At 39.1% G+C, this 22,481-nt stretch overlaps 2 protein-coding genes across 2 annotated transcripts; both read right to left on the bottom strand.

The window, feature by feature from the left end:
* Positions 1 to 17,350: 17,350 nt before the first annotated feature.
* Positions 17,351 to 18,127, bottom strand: LOC132277523 (uncharacterized). Its single transcript, XM_059779379.1, has one exon. It carries the CDS (start codon positions 18,125 to 18,127, stop codon positions 17,351 to 17,353), a length of 777 nt encoding a protein of 258 aa, XP_059635362.1.
* Positions 18,128 to 18,141: 14 nt separating this feature from the next.
* LOC132277522 (uncharacterized) lies at positions 18,142 to 19,180 on the bottom strand. The gene is made up of 3 exons (XM_059779377.1): positions 18,986 to 19,180; positions 18,228 to 18,811; positions 18,142 to 18,163 (listed from the first exon to the last, which is right to left on the bottom strand). Exons 1-3 carry the CDS (start codon positions 19,178 to 19,180, stop codon positions 18,142 to 18,144), a joined length of 801 nt encoding a protein of 266 aa, XP_059635360.1.
* Positions 19,181 to 22,481: the final 3,301 nt, after the last annotated feature.

The following is a 22,481-nucleotide window of genomic DNA, read 5'->3' as shown; positions in this document are numbered from 1 at the left end:
GAAATCCACGCGGCTTGATACGACACCGTTTTCCTGCAAAAAAGAGAGTAGAAGATCGATGAATCTTAACGGCACCAGTGTGGTGCCTGCCAAGAGCTCTCCGAAGATCATGTCAATCACCGAAGGTCTAAAAGAAAGGCAAGGATTTAATAATCATTTTTTGTCATACCTGATTGACTGGTAGAATCTCATTCTTATAGCCATTCTCCTTCAGTTCGTTTGCGAGATCAAATGAGATTCGTTTGTTGCCAGATTTGTTGGGGATATGATTTACCCCTTTGAACTTCAAATTCTGCCAATGTTATCCTTTCCCTATTGAACCACGTCATCTTATTTCTTGTTTAAATTCTCTTTATCAGTTGCCCCCCATTCCCAAACTTGCTCGTCTGGCTTTGGGAATATAAAATTTATTTATTTATTTATTTTTACCTTCGGGTACTGTTCCCACGGGTACAATTTTTTTTTTTTTTTTTGGGTACCCTCGGGCACTGTTCCCTTGGGTATTTTTTTTTTTTTTTTACCCTTGGGCACTCTTCCCTTGGATATTATTCCCGCGGGTAAGAATTTTTTTTTTTGTACCCTCGGGTACTGTTCCCTTAGGTAATGTTCCCGCGGGTAAATTTTTATTTTTTTTTACCCTCAAACACTATTCCCTTGGGTAATGTTCCCGCAGGTAATTTTTTTTATTTTTTTTACCCTTGGGCACTTTTCCCTTGGGTACTATTCCCAATTATGGAATTAATACAGATACCAAATCAAGGTTCTGTTTTGGAAGGGCACAGGTTCAAACCCATGGTCAATGACTTTTAGTGATGTAAAATTGGATTTTTCTTTTTTGAAAATCCAATATACTATTTGTAGACTTTATTGGTTTCTGTCAACCCATCCCTTTGGTAAGGGAATAAATTTTACGAGCTTCACTGAGCTCGTCCATTTAATAAGAGAATTAGTTTTTACGAGCTTCACTGAGCTCGTCCCTTTAGTAAGAGAATTAACTTTTACAAGTTTCACTCAGCTCATCCCTTTAGTAAGGGAATTAGGTTTTATGAGCTTCACTCAGCTCGTCCCTTTAGTAAATGAGCTTGATTTTTTGTTAACTTTCTGTAAAACATTAATTACCACATAGGTAGATAACTGAAAACATAATATTTTATTGCGTAAAAAATAAGAGTCATCTATCTCATTGGTGATTGTGACTTTATTGGAAAACAAAATAACATGTGAGAGAGTTATCCTCAATTTAAAATGATTAACTGAGATGCCCCCAGTCTTTATTTTGAATGACTTGATAAGGCTAATTCCAGTTGTAAGACAATTTTTATCACGCTAGCCTTCTGAGCCCAGTTGGATTCTCCCAGGTCTACTTATCCAGAGATGATACTGATTTCCCTAATTGATTGCTGCCCCAGAATGCACTTATTAGAGTTTGTGCCTTCATTGGCAACGAAATGTTGTAAGTGATCCATTTGAATCAGATTCTCAATCAGATTCTTAAAGTCAAAACAATCATTCATAGTGTGCCCATGATCCTGATGGAACCTGCAATACTTATCTCGAGATCTTTTCGCTAGATTAGACTTCATCCTTTATGGCCATTTCAAAGGCGCATTATCTTGGATCTGTAAGAAAATATAGTTAATTGACATATTGAGAAGAGTGTAGTCAGCATACTTATCTGAGTCATTCTCACGATTTGTCTTATCGCTTTGGCTGAAGAATGATATCTTATATTTGGTATCCTTTTCATCCCTGGCGCTAGGGGCTGACCTCTTCTTGTCCTCTCCTTTATTTCCCTACTGTGCATTCATGACGTTTTCAGCGTTCATGTGTTTCTGCGCTCTAATCAACAACTCTGCCATGCTAGTGGGAGGTTCTTTTGATAAGGAGAACAAGAATTTGGAGGTTTGGAGTCCTCCCATGAAAGCGGTCAAAGCCACATTGTCGTCCACCACTTCTACCTGCAACATCTTTGTGTTAAATCAGGTAATGTATTCCCGAATCGACTCTCCCTTTTGTTACTTCACAGTAAGCAGGTATACCCCTAATTTTAAAATGATAGTCTCGGTATTTCTTTTATGGTTTTATTGCAATTATTTTTGTTTATATGGCTATTTTTTTAATTGGTTAATTGTTATTTTCATTATTTGTTTATTTGGCTTTTTGTTTAATTGGTTAATTGTTTAATTGATTATTTGTTTACTTAATTGTTTAATTGATTTATTATTATATGCTTATGTGAACTTTTAAAGTTATTGTTTAAATTAAATGGAGTTGGGCTTGGATATATAGTAGTACTGGACCAACCGTTTAGGTCTCATGGACTACTTGGTTAGGAGATAAATGGGTTTGGTTTTATCTATGGATATTTATACATATATGTATGGGTATATATGTGTATACTGGTTTTTGTTAATTATTAATTTTTATTAATAGTTACATTATATTGTGAGTGTCAGTATATATTATATATTATATAATTTTAAAGGCTTATACATATATATATGTTATCACATTGGATTAGGGTTAGCCGACTTAGTTATATTTTTATTTTATTTTTCTTTCCCTTCTCTAAGTATAATTAGAATTGGGTTTAAGCCTATATATATGTTGTTATATGTTTGCCAAGGGTTTATAAACCCTAGTCACGTAAACACGGAGGCAGAGTGATACACAGAGAGGTTTGAGAGAAAAGTTAGGGTTTCGGCCATAGATTAAAGGTCGGACCAAGGAGGAAGGAAGGGATTGCTTGTGGGTTTGAACCAGAGCAATCAAAGGTTTGACAGTAGTCGGCAGTCGTTGGAAAACTCAGAGATGACGATGTAAGGTTTCAAACTGAAATCTAAAGGCAAGTTCTATATCTAACTCTCTCCCTTAGGCTTCGTGTTCTTTAAATGCCTAAATAATTCTAGGAGTAATTGAATTGTTGAATTTATCTTTTAGGCATGTTAAATTTGATCATAACAGTATGAATGTTAATAAATTTTTGATATGCTCGAACTTGTGTTTTCTTGCTTAAATAGTTGTTTAAATTAGTGTTAGCAATACATAATGAACTTAAATATATTTTTGGGACTTAGCTAGGACTGCTAAGAACCTTAACAGAAAGGAACTGGATGTGTGGAAGTCGCCGGAGAAGTGGAAGACGAAGCAGAGGAGGGAGAGAGCCGGTTCCCCTTAGTGGGGAGCCTACCCTAGGTTGTAGGGAGGTGGCTCCCTAGCAAAGGGAGCAGGCTCTATGAGGGAGTAGGCGGCTCCCGTTGTTAGGGAGTAGGCGGCTCCCGTTGTTAGGGAGCCGGCTCCTTCGCTGATTTTTTTATTTTTTATTTTTTTTTATTTTTTTATTATTTTTATTATTTTATTTTTTTTTTATTTTTAATGGTTTTCGGCGAGTTTTAGCTACTGTAATTGAGTGTTGAGGTTCCAAATTTAATTAGGGACTCCTTTAGGGGAATTTGAATAATTTAGAAAAATTCCAGAACGATTAATAAATTGTGCCTTGCTGGGAATTTGAACAATACGGGGTTTTTAACAAATCTGCAGGTTGTTACTAGATATGAATGATGTAAATTGCTTAGCTTTATTTTAACAATTTTTTGTAAGTGATTATACCGTTTTAATCATGTATTTTCAGCATAATAAGATCATGTTAGTTTACATATTTTTATTATACTTGTTTGGATTTAATTGATGTTTAACTTATTAATTATTTCATCAATTAGTGGATTTATGGATTGTATGCACCGGTATGGGACGGTGGCATACTAGGGATGGATTAGTTCGAAACGTTAAGTCCTACCTGCTCTGGAATAAGGGAACTGAATAACAATAAAAGTTAGTCATAATTATATTCATATCAGGTCAACAAATAGTCGAATGACATTACCTTGGTTTGGATGGATTTTAAATATATAATTGTGATACTGTGATGTGAGCTTGAGTCTCAGGATCATGGTTAGGGTGCGTATATCGCTTAGGATGGATAATTGGACATAGTAGACATCTGGTCCCTTGTTAGGTCTAGATACCCATGCCCACTTTATGTGCGATTTGTATGTTACCTTCTACTCAGGTTGAGACAAACCTATGATCTAATGAGCATCCTATAGTGTGTATTTATACATATATGGACTATTTAGCTATTGTTGAGTTGTTTAGGATGTATATGCGCATTGGGTCTCTGTTTGGATTGTAGTAGAGTAGAACTTGCTCGTGGGCTTGACCCACTCTTATTTTTCAGGTGTTCGTCAATTGTAGGCTTAGAGTTTGTTCGTGCTGAGCAGAGACAGTCACTCACTCTTCCGATTACATAGGATTTCCCTTCATGGTTTAGCTTTGGATTTTATTTTAGTTATTTACTTTCAGTTGGGATTTTATTAGGGGTTCACTAGGTGGATTCTCGAGTTGTTTAATTAATGGAGATTTTGGATCATGGAATTATTTCATTATTTATTTTGAGGACTTATTATTTAGAATTCTTTCAGTTTAATTATTTATTCTTTAGATTCTTTTGTACTCATGCTTGTTTATATACTTAATTGTTTGGTATCTCTTGAATCTGTGCTCGGACTTGATCACCCATGACTTTAGAATCTAGGGGTATCACACAGTAAGTAGGTAAGTCGCCGGTGGCCGTCCTCCTATGCCTCTGACCTGTAATGAAGTAGCTCACAAATTGCTTACTCAGTTCCTTGAAGGTGTCGATGGTTCCTGGTTTCAGCTTATTGAACCAAACTCTTGCCGATCCTTTAAGTGTAGTAGGAAAAGCTCGGCACATGATTTCATCCAGCACGGCGTGTAAATGCATAAGAGCTTGAAAGGTCTCCAGGTGATTGAAGGGATTTTTAGGCCTATCGAAACTTTCGAACGAGGGCATCTTGAACTTACTAGGCAGGGGACATTTCATAACGACGGAGCTGAACGGAAAGTTGATCCTCTGTACCAGGTCACCTATGGCGGCAGAACCTTTCCCTTTCATAGCCTACATTACATCTTCTATTTTCGCCTTGAGATCCTCGACCTACAGGTCAAAATAGGTAACTTTCTTTGTCTTTTCCTCAACACAGAAGGTTGTGCCTGTTTGAGGCTGGGGATTTCGCGAAGGCGAAGGAGGAGGTTCTCTGTGTCGGTTCTCAATTTGGCTTTGTTCTGCCTCGAACTCATAGGGAGGATTGTTTTCTTGGTCCTCCTCGTTTTCTCCCCCATTATTCAGATTGGGAGGATATGGGTCGGACAATTTTTGTTGAGGTGGTGGTTCTGCTGGGATAAGATGTTGCAGGATCACTGCATTTTGCTGGATCAACTGGTCTATACCCTGATTCAAAGTTTGGACCTGTAGTTCCAACGCTGTAAGTCATTCCTGGTCATTGGGGCGTTTGGGTGTTCACCTGACCCTTCTCTTTGACTGGATCCCTGCAACAATATTTCTTCTCCAGTTACCATACCGGACCGCAAATGCATATACCCAACCGAGTAATTTATTGATTTAAAGGAATCGTCGTTTCCCATAGACGGCGCCAACTGTTGGGGAAGAAATCCATGCGGCCCGATACGACGCCATTTTCCTATAAAGAAAAAAAGTAGAAGATCGATGAATCTTAACAGTACCGGTGTGGTGCCTGCCAAAAGCTCTCCAACAATCAAGTCAGTCACCAAAGGTCCAAAAGAAAGGCAGGGATTTAATAATCGTTTTTTGTCATACCTAATTGACTATTAAGATCTCATTCTTATAGCCGCTCTCCGTCAGTTCGTTTGCGAGATCAGAGGAGATTCATTTGTTGCCAGATTTGTTGGGATATGATCTACCCCTTTGAACTTCAAATTATGCCAAGGTTATCCTTACGCTGTTGAACCACGTCATCTTATTTCTTGTTTAAATTCTCCTTACCATATATATATATATATATATATATATAGACACACACATCAATTGAACTTCTGCAACTAAAATATATAAATTGAACATTAGGCTAAACCCATAATGGAAGGAGAGAGGAAAAAAAAAAAAACACAGAATTCATAAAATTTTACCAATTTCTTGAATCGGTTGAAATTCACAATCACAACAAATTGGTTGATAATTCCATTAGAGCCGAAGGAAAGGCAGGTGGCATCAAATTGGTTGGGTTTTCTAATCTAGACTGAGCTTTGTGTGTCTATATATAATATGTATGTATGTGTGTGTGTATATATATATGGTGTTCATTTGTTACTGATTTCTTTAGAGTGTATGGATTTTGGTTCAAGTGATTCCAACCCAGATGAGTTGTATCCTAGAGAGAGAAAGTGCGTGTGTATATAAAGAGAGGGGGTGGGGGTGGATTAGAAATTGGTGTGCCCCACATCTCCTTAAGCGAATTCCGCAAAAGAATGACAGACACCTATACGCTTAACACATCAATATGCAATTGTTTTTTCCAAACATGCAATGTAAGATTTGATGAACCCTCACCTGACTTATTGGGTAAGAGATCTCATCCCTTGTAGTCTCAAAATAAATAAAAAACTAAAAATTTGTTGAACCCAACTTTCCTAATATGTAGGGGAGATGGTCTGTTTGCTTTAGGGTAATGGTGGTGGTGATTGTGGGTGACGGTGGGGGTGATGGAGGTGGTGATATTGTCATTTCACATTTTGTTTACACATATCAGAAATATATTTTTCTTGGTTAGATAAAGTTAAGGGTATAATAGCAAACTCACATTTTTCATACTTTAAAAAAGGGGGCATGAGAGCAAAATTGGCTAAGGTTTAATATAAGAGCAATAAACTGAAACCTCAAGACCGGGGTGTCAGAGCATTTAACCCTTATATATATGTATGTGTGCGTGTGTGTATATAATTAAATTAAGGATTAAGTGCAAATAAAATTCTGCTGCATAAAAAATATATATAAAATATCATTGTAGTTTAGTATATGCATATAAATTAATATTTAAAAATACAACTCTAGTTTAGTATGTGTATATAAATATAGGACAAGTGCAAAAAATACCTCTAAAGTATACTCTATGTAGCACTTTTACCCCAATTTTAAAAAGTGTGCAAAAAACACCCATAATCTTTTCACATTGTGCAAAAATACCCCTCAATCAGAAATCTAACATAAATTAGTGTTGTAATACCTGTTTTGCCCTTTTACTCTTCCGAAAATGTCCAATAGGGGTATACATACTATTAATCTCATAGTATAGGAGTGTTATGTGCACATTACCTTATATTTAAAAGACATAATAATAATAATAATAATTCTCTCTATATATCTCTAAACTTTTCTTCTTCTTCTTCTTCTTTTTTTTTTTTTTTTTTGTTGAAACTTTGAGAATTTGTAGAATAAGGACTTGAATTTTTTGAGATTTCAGTTTACTATTTTCTACTAAATTTTTTCTTTATTTTAATTTTTTTTTCATACAAACACTATTAAACAAAAAAAGAAAGAAAGGGAAAAATGACGATTGTAGAATTGTGGATATTGTCGTTGTTCTTCTACACTTCGTGCAAAAATAATAAAACCTGCAAAGATTAAGCTAAAAAATTGTATAGAATAAGTAGTTTTGAACCACACAGATTAGAACTCTGAACTCAATTTCAAAACTAAAAATTCAAGGGAATGAAAAAGAATTTTTAAAACAATTTTTTATTTTGAATAATGAAACTAAACTAGAATTGAAGGGTTGTAAACAAATAATGGAAAAAACTCAAGGGAAAGAATCCACCACCATTGATCAATATAAATAAATTTTTATATTTCTTATATGATTTTTTTCTCAAGCAAATCATTTCACTAATCCAATTACAGCTTGGAAAAATGAAAGAAAACATGACATTAAATAATAGTTGTTTATATGAGAGAACATTTTCTTTATTTAATCTGTTTTCGCTTTGCTAAAAAATTTTCAAATAAAATTAGGCATTCTTCGTGTTACCATTACTTGGCAAACACGAAGAATCCTCCCTCTAAATTTTTCACACAAAAAAAAACTCAAAATAAAGAATAAAATCAATGTTCTCAAGAGAAAATTTCATACAAGAAATAAACTAAGTTTACATATGTTTCAGCCATGGTGGCTTCATCACTCTCTTGATAAAGGGGTGTTTAAGCTAGCATGTTAACAAGAACATAAAACAAAAAAATAAAAATGCTCTTCATAAAAAAAAAAAATTACAAGAAAAAAATTCAAGACAAAAAATTTCTAACTCTTTATTATTTTCTCTCACTAACTCTGTACATTCCATATCCTCCACATATGTTCCTATTTATAGAGTTTAGAATGGAACGATTAGGAGGGAAATTTTTTTAATTACAGGAGTGAAAATAAAATAAAATAAAAAATATATAAAATCTTCATAAACTCTTGCTGGTTTCCAAATTGACTTGATATGCTTTCCAATTTGGCTTGATATTTGCTGATTTGATAGAAACAACCAATTTTGAATTTGAATTTGACCAGCTTTGTAATCACATTTTTGTTATTTTTGCCTTTTTTCTTCTAATTCAGAAATCAGCCCCTATAAACCATGAAAAACAATAAGAACATTTATTTAATAAAAAATATTAATTAATTATTTATTATTGAGTATAAAATAGCAAGTTTTGTATACTTATCAAATTACCTAAATAAGCTTTTGCTAGTCCTCTAGCAAAATAAAGGCAAAAAGTGATAAGTTTACAAAAATGTCACAACTTGAAACCAACAATTAATAGCACATTGTCGACAAGAAATTAGTAAGATCTCTACAAGGTGTTACTTCTTCAAGACAAGTGAGGAATCTGTTTTTGATGGCTAATCTACATTGTCGACAAGAAATGAGAGACAAAATAGATTCTAACACTCGAATTCGGACTTGAAGAACGAAAGTTGTTTCAAAAATTGATGTGCCTATCCAGAATACTCTAAAAAATCATTCGTGTCGGAACACAAAAAGTCTATAGCGTGTTTGGTTTGTAAGTAGGAAAATAGATTTCTATTCTCAAAAAATTAAAAAATTCTACTTGATTTAGGTTTTTGAAAACTATTTTATGAAAACTCAGTTTTCAAATAATAGTCTTTTATAGTTCTTTAATCTATTTTATAAGCTTGTTAGAACTATTTTCATAATTACAAACACAAGAAAGCTTAGTACATAACCATGCCAATATGAGAGAGAGCATGACGAGGATGAGAGAGAGATTTGTGAACTAAAGAGAGATACATACACTAACCAACTACTTGCAATCGTGAAGGAAGGAGTTGTCCACGCTTTGGTTGCGGTGTGGTGTGAGATTTGCGTCTTCGTCCTCGTCTTGCTTGAATCTTCAGATTAGGTCATGTGAAAGAGGAAAGATTAGCGTGTGAAATGCGCTGACCATCCCACCACGTTTCTTTTTATATGTAGTACGGAGTATTAATCAACCTGTTTCAATCAATTAATTTTAAAGTACAATTTTAACCTTTATATTCATTGATACTTTCTAGTAAATAAAAAAAATGATTTCATCAATAAATCTGTTAAAATTGTGAAAAGTAAAAAACATATACCCCCTTCTTCTCAGTTTAAGTGTGTTATTGTGAGTCACAATTTTCAATGATGACACTTAAAGTGGGACGGAGAGAGTATTAAGTTTTTTATGACACATTATTTTTTACAATTAAATAATATATTAGGTTTTTGGTAACATATTATGTATTTTTTACATTTAAATAAATTTTTGATAATAATATTTGTTTAGATATTTTTATTGCCCTTTTAAACAGTAAAAAAAAAATCCCTACAACCAATCAAGACAAAACCCTAACACACACCAAGGACTCCATGGAGTCTTCGAAGTAAATATGCTTTTTTCGTTGTGAACAAACTTAAACGATCAAACAAGATACTAGGCATTACATTCATTTCTCTGTTTAAATTTTCTTGTGGTTATTTTTTTTTGTTTTTTATTTTTTATTTATATATATATATATATATATATATATATATATATATTTTAATATTAGGAAGAAGTTAGAGGATAGTGAAGCTTTCTAATGTTTCCTGCTAAAAATTACTTTTTATATGGAGTATTAATAGTGGATTCTATAATTCTCTAAATTTGGGCACCAAGCTACTAGTATTATTTTATATATATATATATATATATATATATATATATATATATATATATATATATTTTCTGTTGTGGAAGATCGATGTTGTGGTGTCTTGAAAAACAACCTATTTGTTTTTTAAAGTACAAAGAATTTTTCCCTAATTGTAGAGAGAGAAACTTTACACTCCCAATGATTTTTCAACCCCTTTTCCCTCTCAATCCCTTCTATTTATAGACAGTTACAACCTCCACTGAGCTGATCCTATCCTATTCTCCTTTGGCTGGACTCAATTCCTCTCATTTCATCATGGGCTTCTGAAATGGCTTTATGGACCTGGGCCCATACGGCGCGAACTGGCTCCATCCCGTTTATCCACATCCTATGCAATGTGGATCACTCCAAGCCCGGGTCGTTTTGGTATCCTCATCTGCCCCCAATAATCTCTTTCCTCATTAATGAGGGTGAGATTATTGAAATGACACAATCTTGGTCTGACGGATTGGAGCAATAACTCAAGGAATCGAACGGCTGGTACAAGAACCCAGGTTTTGAGATATGCAGCGCCACTTTTTGCCTTGACCTTTGGAGTTCCATGTCGCTTTTACTTCTCCTCTTTATAAATTCTGATCTTTCTCTCCTTCGTCCTCTTTCTTACCCCTTTGCTTCTACTCCTTGTTGCTTTCCTGCACATTCCGGCGATCCTTTTTACTTTCTCCGGCAAGTTCTTCCGGCGAGTCCTTCCTTTTCGATTTTTAGCTACTGTGCCGTTGTTGAGTTCATCTCAAACCTTTGAGGTTAGTTTATCTTTTCTTTTTTAAACATCCTCTCCTTAAAGGCGCATTTACTGCCTAGGACTCTTTCCCTTTTCATGGCTTCCCCTAACCTGAACACCATTCGATCCAAGAATTGTATCCTTCGCGACGTTTCTCTCAGGGTCTACCCAACAAACTTAGACGAGAGATCCGGTGAGGGTCTTCTTCCTGGGGAAGTTTTGTTCTCTGCCGTTCACCTGAACGTCATTAGGTTCCCCGTACACCCATTCTTTTGCTACATTTTCAACAAATTGGGGCTCTGCCCCCTGCAAGTTAACCCAAACTTTCTTAGGGTCATTTCAGTTCTCCTACTCTTGAATCGTGATAGGGGTCTCAATCTTGACATTATTGACCTTCTCCTCTGCTATCGGATTAACAAGATCTCACAAAACGACTTGTACTATCACTTCTTTCCTATTGACAAACGGTCAATCTACACTGATAAAAGCTCATTTGAAAAGGGTTAGAGGCGGAATTTAATTGTGGTTGGTGGGAATTGGCAGACTCTGCTCGGCTGTTCCTTCCCTATCCCCTCTTCCTTTGGAACCTGTTCTATCTCTGGCTACAAGAAGCTGAAAAAACATCCTTCTGAATGCCACTGTGAAAGTTGTCTTCCCCGCTTTTGCACTTTTCTTTGTAGATGCCTTGAAATTCCCCATGATGAACTAGTTTATAGCGTCTGCAGGGCTAGGCTAGATACCTTGCAAGAAAACATGTTGAACGATGTTCCTTCAGCTACTGATTTGCTTATATCTGATAATCTTTCTGACATCTCTCTTTTAGGGTCTACAATGGAGAATATTTAGATCCCATCGTTCAGCAGGAGGAGGCGTCTTGCTCCTGCCGTTATTCCATCACCTACACCTGCTTCCACATCATCTCTTCCTGCTGTCTCTGCCCCAGAGCAAGTTGTGGTTGCCCCATCTGCAACTCAAGTCTCAACCTGTTCTGTTGATGCGCCTTTAGAGCTCACCCATGTTGAGAACCCTGTTGCGGGCCATGCTGCTGAAGTCCGTCCTGCTGCCCCCGTCATTATGCCATCAAACATTTCGTTCGACACTTCTTCAGAAAGCACTCAGGATGCTGGAAATTCTAAGGATAACGAGGGGCCAGCCAATGCTGCTCTGTTGGGAAAGAGTTTGGGAAAAAGGCCAATGCCTGAGGGCGGTCATGATCAGAGCGATATCCTTCCGACCCGAAGGATAAGGATGGCTTCCTTCAGGGTTACTGAACCTTTGCCCCCTGCCCGGTTCTTTATTCCTGAAGGTGAGTCGGCCAGAACCTCTGGTCCAATTCCATCCGTTCTTCCATGGCGACCTTTGTTCAGCCGTGAAGATGGATCAACCATTGGCCCCACTGATTCAATATACAAAGACCCCCTAACCTCGTTTGCTTTCTACAAGGGCCTCTGGACCCCCAAAGACCTTGAAATCCATAACAAACTGTCCTTTGGTGAGATGTTCCAACGGTTCCCGGCCGCTGCCATGGAGGTGACCCTTCTTCCACTGAACTGTGTTCCTTTTCAGTTATGATTCCTTTGTACTTAGTCTGATCTAAATTTCTTTTTCCTCATGCAGATTCTGTTCGGGATGTTCACCTTTCAGAAAACAGTTGAAACACTGAATAAAAAACTTAAGTCCCTTTCTGTGGGCCTTAAAAGGTCTGTTGAAGTAGAGACTCTTCTTGAGGCCAGAGTAGCTGAGCTGGAGTCAAAGCTTAGGGACTCTGAGAAGGAAGTTGCTGACCTAAGGGCAGAGAAAGACGGTCTGGCAAACGAGAGGGATTCCCTCAGAGCTGAACGGGATTCCCTGAAGACCGAACGGGACTCTCTTCATGATGAGGTTGATGTCTTAAAAACTGAGAAGAGTGTAGCTCTAACAGAAAGGGACTCTCTCAAAGCCGAAAAGGGGGACCTCCAGCGTTCATTCATTGCTGAACGGTTATCATATGCAAATTCCAAAGAAAAACTTCTGAATGAACGGTCTTCCCTGATGAACATGGTCAGTAGAGTCGAAGGGGGAATGAGGCCTCTCCTTGCTCGCTTTACCAGGACCAGTGCCATCCGGTTATGCTGAAGGGTACAGAGACGGTTTTGTTGACCGTTCTCCCCCCGAAGGTGAATCAAGCTCTTGCGCTGGTCCTAATGAACTGGACGCTTCTCTGGACATCCACCCCCCAAAAAACTATCAAAATCCACCATGCGACCCAGCCGAGAACATTTTTATTGAATGCATAGAGGTCACATCTTCAGGAATTGTCCCACCCTTTCACCCTCTAAACATTCTTCCCCTTTCTACCATCGTGCCATCTTCCTCCGTCGCTGCCGAAAGACCTATGCCTGCTGAGGGGGTGATTCATCTCGACTCCCCTTCTAAGGATGATAGGGCAGATGGAGATCTCGATGGTCCAGAGGGAGATGGTGGCGAGAACGACAAGCCACAGTCTGGAGAATATCAGAATTGAGAGCCAATAACATTTTTTTTTTTTTTTTTTGAATCTGCTTGTATGGTACTATGTACCTTGGGGCCTTTTTGGCTATGAATGATAATATCTTTGCTCAATATCACTTTCCTCCATTGAGTTTTCTATTTTCAGCTTTGCAGTGTTGTTTTTCATTTTCTGAGCAAGTGTTTGGCGTTCGGCTTTAAGTGCCAGCTGCCACTAACTTGCTGAAAGCCTGGCGATCGGCCTGAACGCCTCTTGCCATTTGGCTTTTTCATTTTCTGAGCAAGTGTTTGGCGTTCGGCTTTAAGTGCCAGCTGCCACTAACTTGCTGAAAGCCTGGCGCTCGGCCTGAACGCCTCTTGCCACTTGGCTTTTTCATTTTCTGAGCAAGTGTTTGGCGTTCGGCTTTAAGTGCCAGCTGCCACTAACTTGCTGAAAGCCTGGCGCTCGGCCTGAACGCCTCTTGCCACTTGGCTTTTTCATTTTCTGAGCAAGTGTTTTGCATTCGGCTTTAAATGCCAGCTGCCACTAACTTGCTGAAAGCCTGGCGCTCGGCCTGAACGCCTCTTGCCACTTGGCTTTTTCATTTTCTGAGCAAGTGTTTGGCGTTCGGCTTTAAGTGCCAGCTGACACTAACTCGCTGAATGGGAAGGGTGTAGATTTTTAACAAAGAAGAGGCTTTTTATAGAGCATGGAAATTTCGTACACTTTCAAGCATGCAATTCAGAACGTACAATATGCTTGAAATTAAACTCTACTTTTACTGGTAGTACTTTTTCAGAGACATAGCATTCCATGGCTTATTGACTAGCCTTCCTGTCATAGTTTCTAGGACGTATGCCCCTTTCCCAATGACTTCTGCTATTCTGTACGGATCTTCCTATGGGGAGAACATCTTTTTGACTATTCCCACCTTCCTTTTCAGAACCAGATCGCCAGGAGCGAAACCCCTGTGCCTCACCTTCTTGTTATGGCTATTCACGAGCGTCTGTTGACAAGAGGCGAGCCTCACTGCAGTCGCATCCCTTTTTTCTTCCAATAAATCAAGATTGAACCTCAGCATTCTATCATTTTGCTCCTGATCCCATGCCAAGCTCCTTACAGTTGGAACCAAATGCTCGACCGGTATCACCGCCTCGGTGCCATAGGCCATAGCGAATGGGCTCTCACCAGTTGGCCGTCTTGGGGTTGTTCTGTAAGCCCACAAGACGTTCGGTAGCTCATCTAACCATTTGCCTTTTTCATCCTCCAGTTTTTTCTTGATACAAGCAAATATTGTCCTGTTTGTGATTTCAGCTTGACCATTAGCCTGAGGATGACTGACTGCTGCTAACTTCTGATTGATTCCATATTCCTCCAGCAGTTCTCTCACTTGCTTGTTATCGAGGTTGGTTCCATTGTCCATCACGATTGACCTTGGTATGCCAAAACGACAGATAATATTATTCCAGATGAAGCGTCTTACTTGAGTTTGGGTGACACTAGGGTACGGCTCTGCTTCTACCCATTTGGTGAAGTAATCAGTAGCCAGCAGAACGTACTTATTCTGTGATCTTGCAGTCGGCAAAGGGTCAACCACGTCCATCCCCCACTGTGCGAAAGGCCATAGGGTGGCCATTACGTGCAGGTCTTCAGGTGGTTGATGTATCAATGATCCGAACCTCTGGCATTTATCGCACCTTCTAGAGAATTCTTTTGCATCTCGTGCCATGTTTGGCCAGAAGTACCCCTGTGTCATTGCTTTGTGGGCTAAAGATCTTCCTCCGGAGTGATTTCCGCACACTCCCTCATGAATGGTTCGCATAATCTGTCTAGCTTCTGTAGGGGTAGCACACTTCAAATATGGACCCGAGAAGGAGCGTCTATATAACTGATCATGCACAATGGTATACTTGGCTGCACTGGACCTAATTCTTCTTGCCTCGTCCTTACGCTCGGGGAGTGTGCCACTACGTATGTAAGCCATGATTGGATCAATCCAGCTCGGCTCATATGGTATAACATTAACATGTTGAGTGCTCGGATTGGGCAGTTCTTCAAAAATGGAAGGTTGGATCAGTATGTCGACCGGGATGACCCTAGCTAAAGTATCTCCAGAACTGGATGCGCTACAAGCCAAGCGATCGGCATCTTCGTTATACTCTCTCGGCAACTGGATAAACCTGATCTGATCAAAGGTTTTCGCCTCACGCAGAACCACAGTTCGGTATGCTTCCATAGTCTCATCCTTGGCTCCATAGTCCCCATTGACTTGTCGAATGACTAGTTGCGAGTCACTATAAGCCATCAGATTCTTGATCTTCAATTCCTTAGCCAACTTCAACCCGGCTATCAGCGCCTCGTATTCTGCCTCATTGTTGGTCGCGCTGAATTCTAGTCTTATCGCTTGGCTCAGCGTAGTTCTTTCTGGTGTTTGCAATTGAATTCCAATCCCGGCCCCCATTTGATTCGAGGAGCTGTCCACGAAAAGCTTCCACCAAGAATAATTACAATCCTCCACCGTTTCTTCATCATCACAGTCAAGTAGGAAATCCGCCACCGCTTGACCTTTGATTGCCGTCCTGGCCTCGTATGTGATATCAAATGAACTCAATTCAATGGCCCACTTGGTCATTCTCCCCGACAGGTCTGGTTTGTGCAGGATCATTCTCAAAGGGAAAGTTGTTAAAACGACAATTGGGTGAGATTCAAAATAGTGTCTAAGCTTCCTTTTTGCGTTGACCAGCGACAAGATCATTCGTTCGGCTTTAGAGTATCTTCTCTCTGGTTCAGACATTGTCTTGCTAACATAAAACACCGGGAACTGCTTGCCCTCTTTGCAACGGATCAGAACGGCACTGGTTGCTATGCTGGACACCCCGAGATATAGAGAAAGTCTCTCATTCGGTTCTGGAGCAGACAGAACCGGGGGATTGCGCATGTACTCCTTCAGGCTGGTTAGTGCCTGTCGTTGTTCATCCCCCCAGGTTTGCCTTCCATGCCCTCGTATTGTATCAAAGAAAGGTTTATAGCGGTCCGAAAGCTTGGAAATAAATCGGCTAAGTGCGGCTATCCTGCCTGTGAGTGCCTGCACCTCTTTAATTGTCTTTGGCTCTGCATTCCTGATTAAGGCTTCTGCCTGTGCTGGGCTGACCTCAATTCCTCTATGATTGACCACATGTCCCAGGAATTGACCGGAGCTTACACCGAATGAGCAGTTGGCCGGATTAAGCTTCATCCCATACTGGCGCAACACATCAAACACATCTTGCAGGTGCATTAAATGATTGCTCTTCTTCTTACTCTTGACCACCATATCATCAATGTAAGCCTCGACAGTACTGCCCATCTGGCCTTTAAAAATCTTGCTGATCAGCCTTTGATAATTGGCTCCAGCGTTTTTCAATCCGAATGGCATGACTTTATAGCAATAAGTCCCTCGTTCAGTAATAAATGAAGTCTTCTCTTCATTAACTGGATCCATAGGAATTTGGTTATAACTGGAATAAGCATCCAAGAAAGTTAACTGCTCATATCCTGTGGTGGCATCTACCATTTGATCAATCCTGGGCAATGGGAAACTATCCTTTGGGTAGGCTTTGTTTAGGTTGGTGAAGTCGATGCACACTCTCCATTTTCCATTCTTCTTCTGCACTATAACAACGTTAGAGAGCCAGGTCGGGTACTGAACTTCTCTAATGAATCCAGCTTCAAGCAGCCGATCAACCTCCTCAGCTATAATCTGGTTTCGTTCTGGAGCAAATCTTCTCTGCTTCTGCTTTACTGGCTTTGCATTCGAATCCACATTGAGGGAATGGCAGGATACAGCAGGATTTATCCCTGCATATCTGAATGGCTCCATGCGAATACATCCGCATTTCGAATCAGGAAATTAGTCAACTCTAGTCTCTCTTCCTCAGTGAGTTTGGTGCCCACCCTTGTTGTTCGGTTTGGTTTTCCACGATCAATCTCTGCTTCATGAAGGGGTTCTGTGGTCAGAACTGGCGGCTCCTCCCCCCCATCCCTGCTGGGAGAAGGATTCTGTAATTGCTATTTTGGAATGGCAGAACGGATGGGATTTTTCCCTTTTCCAGTAGATTTTAAAGTTACTGAATAACATTCTTTAGCCTCAACCTGGTCCCCATGTATATCTATCACCTTGGTCCCATCCGGACCTAAACATCGCATCACTTGATGTAAGGTTGACGGAACGCCCTGAATTCTGTGAATCCATCCTCTGCCCATCAAGAGGTTGTATGATGGATAAATTTCCACTACCACGAAACTTTCAGTTAGAACTCGCTCAGCGGCTTGTACTGTCAATTCTACTATTCCAATGGGTTCCACTCGCTTACCATCAAATCCGAGCAGCGGATTCCCTATGGGTTTGAGTTTTTCGGGTGCGATCTCCAGTCGGTCGAACGTCACCCTGGGTATGACATTCGCACTACTTCCTGGATCAATCAGGACTCGCCGAACCAGGTATTCTGCAATCGTCAGACTGACGACTAGTGGATCTTCATGAGGAATCTGAACGCGTAGCAGGTCCGTTTTATCAAACTTTATCGATGTGGACGCGTTCTGCTGGTGTAAAGCATGCACACTGCCAATTCTTCTTTTCAGCTGGGCCTGGCGTAACCTCGTCCTGAGCAACTCCTCTGACTCCGTCGTTTGCTCAGGCCGGCCATGAATTGCGTTTATAATCCTGACGGGTTGGGAGTTGTGTTGGTTTGGCCTCTGGTTCTGCTTGATTTGCTCAGTCGGGCGATTATGCTCTTGCGCCGGACCCTGGACATAGCTTGCAAACTCCCCCTTTGCGATCAGCATCTCTACCTACCTCCTTAGGTTCCTACATTCGTTAGTCTGATGCCCAAAATCACTATGGAAAGCACAATGTTTAGTCTGATCTCTCTGTTCAAGAGGTTGCCTGATTGGCAGAGGAGGACGAAACTTATCTTTGTTCTCCTGGTATAGCCTTACTAAAGTGATTCTGAGTGGAGTGACTGATTCCTCCTCCCTGGGTCTCTTCTCCGCCTTCCATGAGGGGTGACGTTGCGGTTGAGCTTGTTTTTGCCGGATTTTGGCTTTGGACTTCTCCTCCGTCGAAATAATTGACGTCTTCCTTGAATTAGCTGCTTCTTCCTCCTCAAGGCGAACAAAACCGTCAGCTCTCTCGTTCAGCTCGTCTATTGTCTTTGGCGTATTAACCACCAAGCTGGTGTGGAACGGCGTCCCCCGATTCATTGCGAGTTTAAATGCTTGGATTGCTGTGGACGGGTGGCACTCCATTACCATGCTCTTAACGAGGTTGAACCGGGTGAGAAAAGCTTGGAGCCGCTCATCCTCATGCTGCTTCATTGTAAAAAGGCTCGATACATCCTTAGCCGGACGCTTATTCCCGTAATACTGGCTTATGAACTTGTCGCATAAGTCCTGGAAACTGGCGATTGAGCCTTGAGCCAGATTCTTGAACCAATTGAGAGCTGGTCCAGCCAGGCTCGTAGGGAAACACTTGCACATCAAAGGATCATTATTAGTATTCAAAGCCATTTTTAATTGAATATGGTATATGTGATCGATCAGATCAGTTGTTCCATCAAATAGAATGAAGATCGGCATGGAAAACTTCTTCAGATTCGGCGCGTTCAGAATTTCATCAGTGAAAGGCGATGCGACCGTCCTTACTGAGGAACGCAATGCTTCGTTTTCTCTTGAAAATCGTGACGAAAATCCTCGATCGGCAGATTTCCTTTCCGAGCTATTGTAATCAACTATCGCTAATGAAGGTCGGTATGGCGGATCGAATGACCTATCCTCCGCAAATTCACTCCGCCATGGTGACGCAACCCGATGTTCATACGCTGGTGCTTCCTCCCTCATAATCCATTTGTGATGCGGTTCTAGACGAACAGATCCTTCCCGATCTTATTCTCTGCCGGTATTTGGAGGCAGATTACCGATTATATCTTCATCATGACATAGACCACCATGATTGACGTCTTCTGGATCACCTTGACGATCAGCTTCGGACGGTAAAACTCCCTCTCCTTCAGGAGGTGGCCTCGGAATTGCAAGAGCCTCACGATGCTCCATTCTAGCTCGTAGCTCTGCATTTTCTTTCCTCAAAGCATCGATCATGTTCATCAGCTCGTCAAGCTTTGTCTGCTGGCCATTCTCCAAGGAATTCAAGTTCGCCTCTCCGATCATCATTCCAGATCGGAGCAAAGTCATCAATTGCGGACTTCTTGACCAAATCAGAGCTTTACTAACGCGCGCACATCAGATCTGAACCTACACTTGCTGAATTCAGTCCGCTACTGGCCGGATTCAGTAATCACAACAGATTGCAATTGCGCAGTTCGCCGGATCAAGCACGGATCTGATCTGCTTGGATCGGACGCCAATTTTCCGAAATCAACCGGAGCCTTGACTCGTCAAGACAGATCATATTATCATCAATGTTGTTTCAGCTTTCGCAGAGTAGTCGTCTTCCTCGCAGAATGCGTTGAATCGATCCGATCTAGAATGATATCAATCAATCCTTCTTGTTCTTCCCACAGACGGCGCCAATTGAAAGTACAAAGAATTTTTCCCTAATTGTAGAGAGAGAAACTTTACACTCCCAATGATTTTTCAACCCTTTTTCCCTCTCAATCCCTTCTATTTATAGACAGTTACAACCTCCACTGAGCTGATCCTATCCTATTCTCCTTTGGCTGGACTCGATTCCTCTCATTTCATCATGGGCTTCTGAAATGGCTTTATGGACCTGGGCCTATACGGCGCGAACTGGCTCCATCCCGTTTATCCACATCCTATGCAATGTGGATCACTCCAAGCCCGGGTCATTTTGGTATCCTCAGTTTTCTGGTATTTGGTAAGAAATGTAGTTGTATGGGTGATACAAAATTATAGATTGATGAATAGAGAAGAAATAAATGGTGATGTGATTGTGACATCATCATTACAAGAACTACCATACAAGGGAAGTCTTCTAACCTTTTCGGCTACCAACGTTAAAATGTTGTACTGAATTACGAGACCTATTAACTTTAATTGGTCATTTATATAATAAATAAGGAAGTAGGTTCTCACTGATTTATACGATATATAAATAACAAACAAAAGCATTATGTACCAATTCACGTAACTCTTCCTGTATAATGCAATCTCTAATTAGTAATTTTTTAATGCAGTCTTATTGGTGTAAGTATCACTACTTTCTACTTTCGTGATTTGTCATTGACAGGTTGATAAAAAATAGGTTTTGCTAATCACAGTCTTCTTGCACGACTGTGACTTTACAGTCGTTTGTCCTATTAGTATAGGAATCAGATCTTATTAAATTCATTAAATGCATTAATTACTTAAGTTTCTATTTTAGTAGAACTCTACAAACATTACTTTTTTAGACAAATATACCCTTTTAAATTATTTAACCTTTCTTCTTCTCTCCTCTTTTAATCTATCCATATAGAAATGTGCATGTGTGTTACACACACACACACACACACACACACACACGTGTATATTTCTTTTTACAACTATCTTGGTGAATAAATTATTTGTTTTAAAAAAAAAAATCCATTTAAAGAAGGATAGTTGTAAAAATAAAAAATAAAAACAAAAAGAAACATACACGTGTGTGTGTGTGTGTAACTAGTTTTGTATTTTTTAAAAGTCTTACCATCTATCTTGTATATGGATTCTTTTCTTGTTCTTTTTATTATTATTATTATTATTTTTTCTTTTCGGATTTTGTTCCAACTCTTTTTTTTCTTCACAATCCATCTCTTGAGAGGATTATCCTAACTATAGTTTTTTTTTCTTTTTTCAGAATTCATTCACATAGCAGCAATAGTTATTTTTTTATATATATCTATACACATACACCCACACATTTTCATATGAATAGGTTAAAAGGGGAGAGAAGAAGAAATGTTAGATGATTTAAAAGGATATATTTGTCTAAAAAAATAATATTTATAGAGTTTTACTAAAATAAAAATTTAAGTAATTAATGCATTTAATGGGATCTGATTTTTATACTAATAGGGCACAAAGCCCATAAAAAATTATTGATCCATACATAATTAATCATTTAAAATTCGCCCAGAACCTACCCAATTATCACCCAACTTGGGTTAAACATTGAATTTTGTTCCCCCGTGTTAACTATTTTTGGACTAAATTTGCAATCAAATAATGACAAACACTGCCTTCCGAAAAAGAATAATAACAAATACTGAGGGTTTGACCTTCTTTCCTGCATAAATGCTTAGGTGTAAAGTGCAATATTATAAGAGTAAAAAAAAAAAGTGCAATATTATAATCATATCTACAGGTTGCAACTTGCGTGGGTTTGTCGGGTAAAGGGGCCAACCCAGACCCAACTTAAGTTACAAAATTTTTAATCTAAACCTAACCCAATTCAACCTTTAACCCAAGATCCTCAGCCCAAGTCCAAACACATTCAATTTTTAAACTGGACTTGAGTTTAGGCTAGAGAAATGAGACTGAGTTAATTTCGAGATGGGTTGAAAAATTATAAACACACTTATAATATTAATTGGTGTTAACAAATTATAAACACATTCATAATATTAATCATCGAAAATAATAAATGTATAATAAATTAACGCTAGAATTCAGATTCAGATTATTAGATAAAAGTTTCTCACACCTCAATTTAAGGCAAATTTTAATTAAGTTCCGCATAAAATTTTCAGTTCAAGCACAACCCTGATTCTTTGGTCACTTTTCTCTCTACCATTAACTAAACACTTTGAAGGAATCTGTAACCTAACAGTACTTTTTTACCTCGTAGAGAAGGGCATTGAAAGTTCAAGGGGTTAGTTTAAGTAAGTAAGTTACTTGATCATGGTGCCTCATGAAACATTAAGTCTAAGATTCGACTCCTTGAAGGGGAAGGAATGTGTGAGTTTATTTATTTATTATTATTATTATTATTTTTACCCTGGTAAAAGAACTGCCGACACTTACACGGCAAACACCATATGCACATACAAATCACGAAGAACCACAAATACTAACAAAACAACAAACCCCATGCAAACCCAACACTAAGCTAGGTCACAACAATAGTTATGATAACAACTTAAAGCTTAAAGGAGCACTGGGCTGACTGTCACCCACCAACAATGCAAGTTGAGTTGCACAA

Source organism: Cornus florida, unplaced genomic scaffold (genome assembly GCF_030987335.1).
Source record: "Cornus florida cultivar Cherokee Brave unplaced genomic scaffold, ASM3098733v1 CherokeeBrave_3.0.0_Hap2_Chr10, whole genome shotgun sequence".
NCBI lineage: Eukaryota > Viridiplantae > Streptophyta > Magnoliopsida > Cornales > Cornaceae > Cornus > Cornus florida.
Note: the sequence above shows the minus strand (reverse complement) of the source record. Positions and strands in the feature narration are given on the sequence as shown.

Bases quoted from the DNA above. Each gene is read 5' to 3' on its own strand.
- LOC132277523 (XM_059779379.1), bottom strand. From the start codon at position 18,127: ATGCTGATCGCAAAGGGGGAGTTTGCAAGCTATGTCCAGGGTCCGGCG.
- LOC132277522 (XM_059779377.1), bottom strand. From the start codon at position 19,180: ATGAGGGAGGAAGCACCAGCGTATGAACATCGGGTTGCGTCACCATGG. The intron at 18,812-18,985 runs GTAAGGACGGTC...TTGATGTGCAAG, and splicing joins ACGAAGCATTGCGTTCCTCA to TGTTTCCCTACGAGCCTGGC. The intron at 18,164-18,227 runs GCAACCTCTTGA...TTTGGGCATCAG, and splicing joins CGTCCTCCTCTGCCAATCAG to ACTAACGAATGTAGGAACCT.